Source organism: Cryptomeria japonica, chromosome 5 (assembly GCF_030272615.1).
Source record: "Cryptomeria japonica chromosome 5, Sugi_1.0, whole genome shotgun sequence".
NCBI lineage: Eukaryota > Viridiplantae > Streptophyta > Pinopsida > Cupressales > Cupressaceae > Cryptomeria > Cryptomeria japonica.
Window position 1 is genome coordinate 214886292 of NC_081409.1, and position 13285 is coordinate 214899576.

General features: G+C 33.7%; 1 protein-coding gene across 2 annotated transcripts; it reads left to right on the forward strand.

Moving 5' to 3' along the window:
- Positions 1–2561: 2561 nt before the first annotated feature.
- Positions 2562–9361, forward strand: LOC131064386 (aldehyde dehydrogenase family 3 member F1). Of its 2 annotated transcripts, XM_057998512.2 has the most exons (12): positions 2562–2839; positions 3104–3267; positions 3403–3471; positions 3566–3662; positions 3748–3954; positions 5231–5355; positions 5431–5535; positions 5626–5798; positions 5897–5987; positions 7844–7993; positions 8252–8484; positions 9107–9361. In XM_057998512.2, exons 1-12 carry the CDS (start codon positions 2833–2835, stop codon positions 9144–9146), a joined length of 1461 nt encoding a protein of 486 aa, XP_057854495.2. In that variant the 5' UTR covers positions 2562–2832; the 3' UTR covers positions 9147–9361. The 2 variants fall into 2 exon arrangements, with proteins under 2 accessions (XP_057854495.2, XP_057854494.2); XM_057998511.2 differs by lacking the exon at positions 2562–2839 and having other exon boundaries at positions 2864–3267.
- Positions 9362–13285: the final 3924 nt, after the last annotated feature.

Sequence of the window (13285 nt, forward strand, 5' to 3'; positions counted from 1 at the left end):
AGAAGTGTGAGGGGGAAGAGAGATAAGATAGAACTCAAGGAGGATAATTAGGGCTCAAAATAGATAGAGATGGTGATGGGGGAAGGAAGACGAGAGAGAGGAAAAGAAGAGAGACATGCATGTATACAAACATATATACATATATCTATATAAATATATGTATAAATAAGTATAGGTATGCATATATACATGCATAAACACATATTATATATGTATGTCTATACATGTGTAGTAAATGCTAAGTTTACAAGCATACATTTTGATGTCTTCACAACCTGTACGGGTTTTGTGAAACTCAAAATGATGTTTTTCATAACCCGTACTAGTTTTGTGAAACTCAAAATGATTGGTTTTTAATAACCCGTACGGGTCTTGTGAAACTTGAAATGATGTTTTTCATAACCCATACTGGTTTTGTGAAACTCAAAATGATGGTTTTAGTTCTACATAACACGTACGGGTTATGTAGAACTATGAATGGTACTTTTTGTTTTTCAAAACCCGTGCAGGTTTTGGCTTGGTAAGAGGGTTGGAAAATGACCCTAAGTCTTGCAAGCCCATTTTCCCTCCATTTTTGTCTATTTACACGTTTTTTCGTCTTCCAACATGATTTCTTGACTTCATCATCATCAAGTTTACAAATGATCAAAATAGTGTCTCTAAAATTACCACCATAATCTCACACGTCTTCTCAGCTTTCTGACCATATAATTTTTTCTATTTTTGGACAACATTAACATAGTAAACTTTAATTTTCTTTACCAGTGCCTTGACAGTCCTCACAGACATGCGTTTACCATTTTTTTAATAACTTTTGATATACTTGACCAAATTCAAAATAAATTACATATTATTGTTCTACACTAGATTCTATCAATTTTAAAAAAATAAGTTTTCATTTTCGATTATTTTGATGCAAGTTATGCCCAGCGCACAAACATGTACCAAATTTTTAGGGTGCGATCACTTCAAAAAATCATAAAAACAAAATACTTAATGAAAAATTACAAAAAAATATACAACTTATAGATCTCAATCATACCTATCATCCTACCAAAGGGTTTTACAAAATACTAAATCTAACTATATATTTTATGTAGCGCACGAAAATAGCTATATTATGATTTTTATGAAAAAATCTGGAACATTTTTTCGCGCGAGAGAGGTTTGACCCTCTTAATCTTATCCAGTTTTTTTTAAAAAATAATAGTTTAGAAACTAGATTCAAAGTACTACAATTCTTATTCTTTTGTCAACTCTTAGTTTCAAGTGCGTGACCTTCAAATATCTCTTTGAAGTTCAAGTTTACTTGTTTGTAAAAAAAAAAAAAAAAACAGTGGCCACTTATACCCCCTTTTTGTTCACCATCTTGGTGCACTTACCCAAAAGTGGGTATTTTGGTGCAACTTGCCTTGCATAATAAATGCAAATGTATTTTCAAATTTTTATTGGTCCCTTAAAGTTTTTTAATGGTTAAAATACAATAGTTATATGGGAGGTTAGGTGAGCAAGGAGTGAACATTAATTGAAACATTGGTGGTCCCTGGGCCCTTCCCTTATCTTATGTCAAATTACGATTGACACTTTCTTAAATATCCATTAATATTTTTATATTCAAACAATAGGTAGAATAAGTTTATTGGGACATTTGTGCATAGGTATTGGTGAAAACATTTATTAGAGGATTATGTATTCCATCAGTCATGCATTATTTTTGGTAGTTGTATTGCACGATAATAAGAACATCTATAAATATGTTTTTGGTAGTTTGTAGTGCACAATTATTAGGGCATCTATAAATAAATATAGGGAAAGAGCACCAGTAGCCGTCATAGCTAACTTTGTGCACCCACAAATCTTAAACGGTACATCAGATTTTGATTTGTTTTTTTAGTTGTCTTCGAATGTGACTTAACTACTTAAAGTTATTGATTTGGCTTCTGGGTAGTAACAATGCACGTTGGGGAATCAATTATGTGCACAAAGGTCAAAAAGTACACATTTGAAAGTGTTGCCTGATACCTAACTAAAGATGTTCCAGTAACCGTCCACTCAAAATCACCAGTACTTGTCGACAAGTGTTCCAATAGTTTTGCACAAATGTTCCAATAGTGGTGCACAAATGGGCCAATTATGAACAAAATGACAAAAAATGATCAACTATTGATAGAAAACAAATTTATTAATGGTGTTTTCACTATGATGGCTATTGGGGGTGGCCACGGCTATTCTGGCTCCAAAACAGATCTTTCGTACAACGTGTTAGCGACAGGTTAGTCAATCGCAGCCGTTAATTGCAAAATCGACAGTGTAAAATGAGTGACTAACACGCGTGCTAGTCAATCCGTACTGTCATTTTGGAGCCAGAATAGACACGTCCATTAGGGGTCACTATGACAGCTATTAAGGAGTCACTATGACAATAAGATGGCAGCTATTGAAACTATGACAGCTATCAGTACTCTTCTCCTAGCCATCACTATTAAAATACCTTTTTTGTTTTAACCTTTGTGCAGATATAAAATTCTCTCTGTAGAATTTGTTAAAACTATCCAAAACTGAAAATATAAGTCTGAACTCCTAAATCACAAAAAAAAAAATCAGAACGGACCACTCGATCAATTTCCCCAAAAGCTTTAAAATTTATGAGGGTTCGTAATCCTCCCGGCACATACAACGTTTGTGAAGTCTTCTTGATAACGTTTAAAAGAAACAGACAGCCATTAAATTCAGTAGGCGAGTCCAACAACCCATGTCCGTCTTTCCCACGACTTCTGGGCACTCCCTGCCCTACTCAGACTTCACTGGTTAAGTGAAATCAGTGAATTTTTAATGACAAGTAATGACACCTCTCTATTTTAAGTATTCTCTCTCTATCCTGCGTACTGTATGCCCATCTCATTGTAATTATTACTTAATTAATATTCAGAACCAAACACGATTTTGGCAAAAATGAAGCATTCTTTCACCAAACATATTAACTATTCACTGTATCGTTCTGCAAAAATTGAGCAACTTTTTTGACTCTTCAATTCAGTTAAGTATAGCATAGGATTACCTAGTTCTCACTGCCCACCACTCATGGATTTGCGAAAAATTTCAGAAGAAATGAAATCCAGTTTCAATGGCGGAAAGACTCTGTGCATGAATTGGAGGAGAAACCAACTTGAAGCTATTCTCAAGTTAGTTGTTGAAAATGAAGAAGAAATATTGGATGCGCTTCATACTGATTTGGGCAAGAGTCAAACTGAGGCATACAGAGACGAGGTTATGTTCTGATCTTAGTTTTCATGTATTCAAATGGATAGATTTTATTGCTTCTGACCAGATGTTTGTGTGGCGGTTAAATCGGTAGTCAGATGTTAATGATGTTTTTATTTTAACAGGCTTTTTTTGTCGCAGGTTGCTCTTGTAATAAACGCGGCAAGATTTGCTCTTAAAAACCTACATAAATGGATGGCACCCATAGGGGTATAAGCTTGTAACAGAAATTTGAATTTTTTTTGTGGATAGAATGAGATGTTGAGGATGTTTGTCACTTGTTTTGGTTGCTTTTATGAGGCAGGTTTCTCTTCCACTTATAGCATTCTATGGTTCAGCCTCACTGATTGCAGAGCCCCTTGGTGTAGTTTTAATATTCACTACATGGAATTTTCCTTTCAGTAAGTCTTGTTTTAGCTCAGCCATTATTGACCCAGAATTAGTGCTATATCTGTACTTATGTATATTTTGTTTTATGTTATGTAGATTTGGCTTTAGAGCCACTGGTAGGGGCCATTGCAGCTGGAAATGCTGTGGTTTTAAAGCCCTCGGAAATGGCTGCTGCTACATCAGATCTCCTTGCATATCTTATTCCCAAGTACTTGGATAACAGTATGATTAGAGTTGTTCAAGGTGGCCCTGAGGAGTGCGCTAAATTGCTGGAGCTAAAGTGGGACAAGATATTTTTCACTGGTAGGTTTGGTGAGCTGTGAAACATTACTTGTTCCTAACTATATGCTATGTTTGAATCTGATCAGTGGTGTTCTCTGTGCAGTCCTCTCTGTGCCTAATTCCTATTCAACCAAATGTAGAATATATAACCAGTTACACCCATTTCATATTTATGCTTGCATGGGAATATGGCCAAACCCAACTCATGTTCTGTATGAATTTTGATATATTCCAGCCCAAAATACATAAATCTTTTTATGCACAACTTTTGTGTGGGGTTATAGGGCTCAGCTAATGTGAAGCTAGATGAATACAAGTATGATTAACCCCGATTCATATTGGACTCATTCAGGGCAGTTTAGCCCTTATAATGTATCACCCAACAAAAATAAAACATAATAAATCACCCACCGAAAATATCTGAACTTATTGAGAACTTATTGAGCTCTTACACCTTACACTGATTTTGAGAAACACACATTTTCCGTCTTTAATCACATCTAATAATCTTTTAATTGGATGAAAAATTTAGGATATATGTAGATTAGTTCCAGAATTACAGTTCATATAAATCAGTTAGGATTTGAACTCCGAATCTTTCATTTACTGGTGGAGTGCTGTATCAACTGAATTATGGCCTCTTTTTAACCAATTCTTTATGAGATTTTTTTACTGTGACTGAAGATGGTTTTTTGAGAAGCTCTTTCCCTAAGCATCTAGGTGAAGAGCTTCTCAAAAAAACCATCTTCAATCACACTAATTTATTAATTGGATGAGAAATTAAGGATTTCTAGATTAGTTTCAAACATTGAGCTACAGATCATATGGATCAGTGAGGATTCATTCCTACAACCTTTCATTTGTTGCTGGAGTACTCTATCAACTGAACTATTGGCAGCCCATCATAGATCTGGGTGTAGCTTGTTTCCAACGCCTCACTTTAAGCGGACTCCTAACATGAATTTGATATTCCATTTAGAATTACAGATCATATGAATCAGTTAGAATTTGAACCCAAGACTTTTTCATTTGCTATTAGAATGCTCTGCAAACTAACTGAACTGTCGATCTCTCTTTGACCAACACAATGAATCCCTATGTCAAATGCAGGGTGAGTTTGTTAAATAGGTTATTAAGCAAATCAGCAATCTCTTATTTGCCTCAAGACTAATCTGAAATTGGGTATAATAGTTGAATACAGGGTTTTTTTTGGAAGCACTTCAATTGAATCTTATGTACTGTGAAAATTTGAGGTTTTTATGTATAAATACTTCACAATTGTTGGCAAAATTTGCAGGCAGTGCACGCATTGGGCGAATTGTAATGACTGCAGCTGCAAAACATCTTACGCCAGTTACTCTGGAATTAGGTGGAAAATGCCCCACAATAGTCGATCGCATGCATAGTAATGATGATTTGCTGGTAATTATTTAGATAAGAAGTTGTTGAGATATGCAATTTGTGTGTGAAATGTGAAGTAATGAGAAAGTGATGCAGGTGACAGCAAAGCGAATAGTCTTTGGCAAATGGATGTTATGCAATGGACAAGCATGCGTCTCCCCTGACTACATTCTTGTGCAAGAAGAAATTGCTGCTGCTCTGGTAGGGACCAGAGCCTTCTCTGGCTTTTCATTCACAATGCATATTCACATTGTGGCTTCTGATTCTCACATCAAGTGGCTCAAATAACAGGTCGATTCCCTGAAGAAGACTATCAAAAAGTTTTATGGAGAGGATCCCAGCAAAAGTAGTGATCTCTCAAGAATTGTCAACAAAAACCATTTTTTGAGGCTTACAAAGTACCTGCAAGATCCATCTATTGCAAATACCATAGTCTACGGTGGCAGACATGATGAGAAGAGATTGTGAGTGCATCAACCCTTAATTTTCAAGTTATTTGAAGTCTCTATTTGGGGGTAGATTAATTTCTACATAATCTTTGCATTTTGCATCTGTTTTTCAGGTATATGCAGCCAACAATCCTGCTTAATCCGCCGTTGACGTCAGACATAATGAACGAGGAAATTTTCGGACCCCTGCTTCCTGTCATCACAGTATGTCTTTTTCTTTTTTTTCTCTGTTTATAGTTGTGAGTTATCCAGAGATCTACTTAATAAACAACAAAAATGCAGTTACCTTTTGGCTGGGCATTTGTAACCTCCAAAGCCTGAATAACCTGACTATTTTGATGAACGTAGTAATAAGCCATGAAATTTTAGGACCATTGCTTTCTGCCATTAGAGTGTTTTTTTTAAAGCAGGCCTGGAATTTGGTAGTCTATGGACAATTTTATAATCTTTGAATTTTAGTACTATTAGAATAGTAAAAATTGTTTAGGTTGTTTTATGCAGGTTTGGAATTCGATAGTTGTGAACGGTCTCTTTTCCTAATTTATAATTATATTATATTTTAGAATCATTTCTTTCTGTTTTAAAGAGGTTTAGAATTTGATAGTTTGAACATAGTTTTGAATTTTTATTTTGGTCGAAGTCTGAATAACTTAGTGTGTCCCATCCCCATTAGATATCTTTGAATTATTATTATTATTATGTTGTTGATTGGAGTTATTAACCAGTCGGGACACAAGAGGGGCCCATTCCCACCAGTGGGAGGGGCCATCCCCATTACATATCTTTGAATTATTATTATTATATTGTTGTTGACTGAATTATTATTATTATTATTATTATTATGAACCGACACGGTAGGGGGCCCATTACCATTATGTTGTTGACTGAAGCTATGTTGACTAGAGCTATGAACGAGTGGGACACAATAGGGGGCCCATCCCCATTATGTTGTTCATTGAAGCTATGTTGACTAGAGCTATGAACGAGTGGGGACACAATAGGGGCCCCATCCCCATTACATATCTTTGAATTATTATTATTATTATGTTGTTGACGGGACACAGTAGGGAGCCATCCTCATTATATATCTTTAGAATTCCACTTCAGATGTCCCAGTGTTTTAACTAGTTAAGCTCAACCCCTTGACGTAATTTGTTTTAACCAGTTAAGCTCAACCCCTTGGACATAATTTATTATATTTTTTACATAAGCAGATATACATGAATTAAAATTATTAATAAATTATAAATATTAATTATAAATGATATTTTTTGAAAAGATCTATTTTTTAACATATATGTATAAATACAGTTATAATGTCTAAGGATGAATATGAGAATATTAAATAAATTCAGCATCATCAACTACTCTAATAACATAGAACTAAAAAAATTAACACATAGTGTATGGTCCAAAAAAAAGCCAATAAACCCAAAACAGGTTAATAGAAGGAAGGTTGAATCCAATAAAAGAGTCTAATAATGTTATCTAACCAATTCTTTTTTTCATTTGAATATTAGATATATAGATTTAAAATATTTGTGTGTGTAAGATTTAAAATTAATTATTGTTCATTATTTTTCATAATTTTACTTATTTTTTAATTTTTATTTATTTAAATTTTAAATATTTGATAAATTAAATTTTTTAATGTATTTTTGAATTCTATTTTTTTTAAACTTATATATAAAAACAAATTAAATAGAAAACCAGTGTATAAATTTTGAATTAAAATTTAATATTCATTGTAAATAATCTAATTCAGATATATTATTTAATTATTTTCTTAAATATTAAGATAATATAAATATTTGATATTAAAATTTCTGATATGATCAAGGTTGAAATTAGAATTCAAGATTCAACTTACTTTGTTTCATTAATATTCAAAATCATGTATATTTTTAACATTAATCATCAACTTCCTGTTGTACATTTTTTTCCATGTCTCATAGTTATTAGACAATTTGAATAAGCAGAACCCTAAATAACATAGCATGCAAGCTGTTTACGTTCATTCATTTTTCTCAGTGCTCTTATATGACTTAATCAACTGACAGATGAAAAGGATTGAAGACTCCATAGAGTTCATCAATTCAAGGCCAAAGCCACTGGCCATCTATCTTTTCACAAACAGAGAAAACCTCAGGAAAAGACTTTTGAACGAGACATCCTCAGGGAGCTTGGTATTCAACGACACTGGTGTTCAGGTAAACACTATTTTGTTTTGTTTTGTTTTTTTGCGTTTTTTTCTATTTTGGCTATTGAAAGTCATAAGGATGTATTATGGTACCGATTGAAGTTTTGATATATATCATGGATAAGAATTGCTGTTATTCATTTGATACGATTGTACAATAAATAAATTATAAATGATTTTTAAAATTTCAATCATGTAACATCAATCCATAGATGCCATGATAACTCTTGATGACTATATATCACTGATAAATGTTTTCAAATTGCAGTTTGCTCTTGATGGTTTGCCATTTGGAGGGGTGGGAGAAAGTGGGTTAGGGAAGTACCATGGAAAGTACTCATTCGACACTTTCAGTCACCAAAAGGCAGTGCTGTACAGATCCCTCTTTCCTGAGATTTTCTTCAGATATCCTCCATGGAATGCTTTCAAGCTCAACATGCTCAAAACTTCTCTTGCCTTCGACTATTGGGGAGCAGTATTGGTTTTCTTAGGCCTAAAAAAGTAAACCGGCCATTGACCTCTGAACCATCTTAATGTATGCTCTTGATATTTTCTCTGCAGCATATAAGTGATGATAGTAACCTACATATTTCTTAGGTTATTAAGGTGTATGCTTGTCTTATATGCATATTTATATATTATAATGTTTTTTTTTTAAGTTTGTTTTCAATCATTGACACTTATATCCATTTTTTATCTAGTCATCTTAGTTTTCTTATTCTTTCAACCTCTTCTTTTTACTCTGTTTGGTCTGCTAAGAATCATTTATTCTTTTCTCTCGTCTTGCTCTCTTCTTCCAGATGATGAATCATAAAGTTTGATCCAAAATCTTAGTTCTCTTATTCTTTCAATCTCTTCTTTTTATTCTGTTTGGTCTGCTAACAATCATTTTTTCTTTTCTCTCGTCTTGCTCTCTTCTTTCAGATGATGAATCATAAAGTTTGATCCAAAATGTGAAAAAAATAAACTCATACAATTGATATCAGAAATTAAACACAATTTAATATTATAGATTACAGAAATCATATGCCTGTACATGCATCACCATCATTTTTTTTTCTTAGATTCCTTTGGATGTTTATTATTATGATCCTAAATTTTCCCAACTTGAAACTTCTTCCAGAATGTGTTCTGAAGTAAACAGAGAACAGAAGATGGAATGATTGCCCGAGTGGCTGCTGGTGAGGTGTGTGATTATTTGGAGAAGACTATAAAAAGTAGAATGGTAGCATATGGACACCAAAATAAATGAGAGTAGATTATCAGTATTTAAAACAGTATACTAGTCATCTTTTAGATCAGATTAAAGCATCCTACTGTTTATATATTTTATTAGCTATTCAGAAGTTTGACTGAATATAAGAGAAAATTGGATTAATGGCAATTGTTTTTGTTTTTGATAGTGTAAAGAAAATGTGTTTTAGGTAATGTTAGAATATGCTAAAATTAAAGTTTAAATTAAATTATATTTATTTTTTAGTTAGGATGAATAATTTGGAGATAAATGTTAATTTAGGAAAGTAAATATAAAAGAGAAAGAGATTTAGTTCTAAGAATAATTGAGAAGGATTATTTCATATGTTATTAAAAAATTGTGTTTTTGTATTAGAAAAATATGTTATTTGTTTCAGGTGGGATAAAAATAGTATATGAATTTGTTGTCGGCTGGATTTGTCTATTGGATTGATCTTGGTGTAAAGGATTAAAGCAATCGATAATGTGGTTGTCTTTGTAATGTATGGATTGCAAAGGATTGATAGGTATTTAAATATTGTTAACAAATTTTTGGATCACATAGATCATGTTCTCCTAGATTGATCCACTTGACTAAATTAGTGTTACAATTATGGAAGTGATTGAAGAGAACACTCTTTAGTCATGCAAATGTTTCAAAATAGTTTGATGTAAAATTAGATTTCTTTTAGTGCTCCAAATCAAAGTGTTCTTAGAGTGATTTCTCCTTTATTAAATCACAAAAAGTACAAGAGGTTTTCTCAGAACCTTGGTGAAACCACATTAGCAACTGCAAGAGGCTTTCTTGTGTTCCAATTATTGCATAATTGATCAAAGTACACTATTGGAGTATGCATGGTAGTGTAGGGGTGTGTGGCATTGTTAAAATACATATGGTGATAGTTATGAACAAGAAAATGTTTTAGAAGGTGCTCTAGATTAACATAGGTTATTGGAGTGTTAGCTCTACCATTACAAACCATTTGTCTTTATTGAATTGTGAGGAGACACAGTTCATTATCTAGGAATATTGGTCAACAATTGATTTTTAAGGCATTGCAAGAGTATCTGTGTTGATGAAATGATAGATATTTTGGAGAAGTCTTGTGGATGTGATAGGTTGATGCCAGTGTATGGTCATTTACAATTGTGTGAGGTTGGTATTTCATAGGGAGTTAAGAGTTCCAAGTTAGTTGGGATTTTGTGATAACAACTTGAGGTAACATATAATTTGTGGTGTGGATGGAATAGGTTGATGTTTGATGCAAGATGGATTATTGATGATATGATGGTTTTGTAAGCATGTAAATGTTACACAGTCTAGAAGTTTGCACATTGACAAGGTGGATAAGAAGACTTATTGTATTTATTGTATTTAGATTCTATTTTTTTCTTCTAGTTTTTTATTTTCCAAAAAAGGCTTACTAGGTTGAATCCTTATCTTGTATATGGTGGTTTGCATATAATTTCCTGTTCATTCATAACGTTTTATTGATTGAATTGAAATAATATAATGTTTTCGATTAAAAAAGCAGTGTTAACTAGGGCATTGACTCTTTACATAGTCAAAGGCTATCAAATTTAAACAGACCAAGCAGTGGTGCAAACCCCAAAAGAACAAAGTTGGACAAGCCAAACCAACTTGTCAAACCATCAACAACCCACCCCAACTCAAGAGTGGGGAGAAAAACCCAAAACTTGACAATGGGGGGGTTGGGAAAGGGGGATAGATTTTCCCTTCTACCTACGGCAAACAACCGTCCAGGCAACACTATCATTAGGAACTTTCAAAGAAGAATCGGGTGGGGAAGACCATGCAGAGTCACTGCCAGACTACTACAACAGAGCAACAACAGTCTGGTTGAAACAACATAATGTTAATTAGATCGTAGAATCTAAAATTCTTGATGAACAAGTTACTAGTTTTTTGGATTAACTTCTAACATATGGTACATTAAAACATTTTGGTTTGTTATTTAAAATTTATTTTGGTCTTAGAGTTAATGTGCTTGATCATATTTGGGATCATACATTGAAGGTGTTAAGTCCCAAAATTGCTTTCCCAAATTCTTAGAATATTTCTCACTTTTATGGCTAGGGGTTTATTTTCAAGAAGGCAAGGGGGTTCTTCAATAGACTATGGATGGTTAAATGCATATAATGAGAGTGGGTGATATCTTTTGGACTTAAAGCTCAACTTAAAATTTTAGAACGGTGTTCTTAGAGGTATCCATATTAGGTCATTAATATCAATTATAATATAACATGACTATAAGAAACAACAACTATATTCAAATGTACACTCAAGCCCAATTATTGTCACTAGATCAAGCATGCTACATTATGACCTCTGTATATCTAATAACACTTTGCATGTGTACCTACAAAAATTGATCAATTTTATTAACTTCTTTAAAGTGCTTTTCATTACATACATAATGAAAAGGTGTAGAATCTCTAAGTAATGGTTCTTTGATGAAATAATAGTTTGGTTTGCTTAAAATAGTTCCCTAATTTGTAATAATGAACCACATAACAAACATAAAATATCATTTACTTCTACGACTAATCAAAACAAAGATGTATAAATTAAAAAACTTTGATCTTAAACTAATCAAAATTGATTCCTACTTCATCAAGCAATGAAGTCATAAACAACATGTTGGCATTGAGTTGTCATTGATGTCAACATACACAGATGCAAAGTTGATTTAGGTTCAAGATGCAAGGGGAGAAGTGTTGATGCATGGGAGCTTTTTCATGTTGACTACACATTGTGTTTTCCGCCACTCATTGTGTACCTTAGTTTATTGATGAGAGATTTCATTTCAGCAAGATGTCTCAACTACTTTGGAGATCAATCAAGTCTTGTCAATAAAGCTTCAGAAAATGTTGTGGCAAACCCAATGTGTTTATCACCATATGCTGAAACAGAGAACAGAGGGTGGTCATTGTTTCGTAGGTCAACATGTTTGCGTTGACCAAAGATGCCTGACAAAATGAAGAATTGACAACACAATGTGTTTATCACCGTAGGTCTTCGATATCCCACGACAAGATAGATGGGAGCAAATGACTTAGTAGGTTAATCACCATAGTGAAGAAACCGGTGCCCCCACTATCTCACGCGAAGACAAGTGACATGAAATGGCCTCGCAGGGTAACAAAAAAAAAACAAATTAAATTGTGGCCCCACTATCTTGCGCCTAAGATGACTGGAGGAAAATGACCTTACAGGATAATTAGTCAAAAGAAGTGTTTTACTGCATAAAACCAACAATGTGTTTTGCACAATGCCTCGCTATCCCGCGATAGGAAAGACCAGACAAAAAAGGCTTGCGGTGTAATAATCATTACATGGATACACGTGGTCCCACTGGCCCGCAGCCTAGAAAGGCAATGAAAAATAACTCGCGAGATAAGTAAAATGGGAGAAGGCACGCAGTCCTGCCATCTTGCAGGTATGGTTTGCGATGTTGAAAACACAATGGGTATATCATCAAGTGTCAACATAGAATTGGATCATGTGGACGTTTGACCACACTTTGACTCGACGATGATGATGATGTGGAAAACGTGGCATTCACAAACCAAATTAGATACTACTGCCAAGGAACTACTAGGGCCCATTTGATAAAATTTGATCATTGTAGGAAGGTGACTACATTTAATGAAGATCATGTAGAAGATTGAGTGTGAGGCTCGAGAATATCAGATGATTCTCAACACACAAGATATCAGTGTAGTGTGCAGGTGAAGATTACTATAGTTAGTAATCTGTACTCAGAGTTCGATCTAAGGAAAGAAGAAGATACAATTAATGATGGCAACAAATCAATCTATTGAAAAGCTTTTTTTTTGAGACTCCAGAAGATCTCTTTAGAATTATCTTTTGGAGGGAAAACCCTAAGAGGTAAAGTAGGTTTTTATTAAGTGGATTTAATTGGTCAAAGAGGTAGTTGACAATGTGGGTAGTTGTCTAAGTGTAGAGAGAGAGGTGAAGAATCTTAGTAAAAAAGAGAGAACATATACTATAAAAACTAGGTGCTGAGAAGCAACTACAACACGC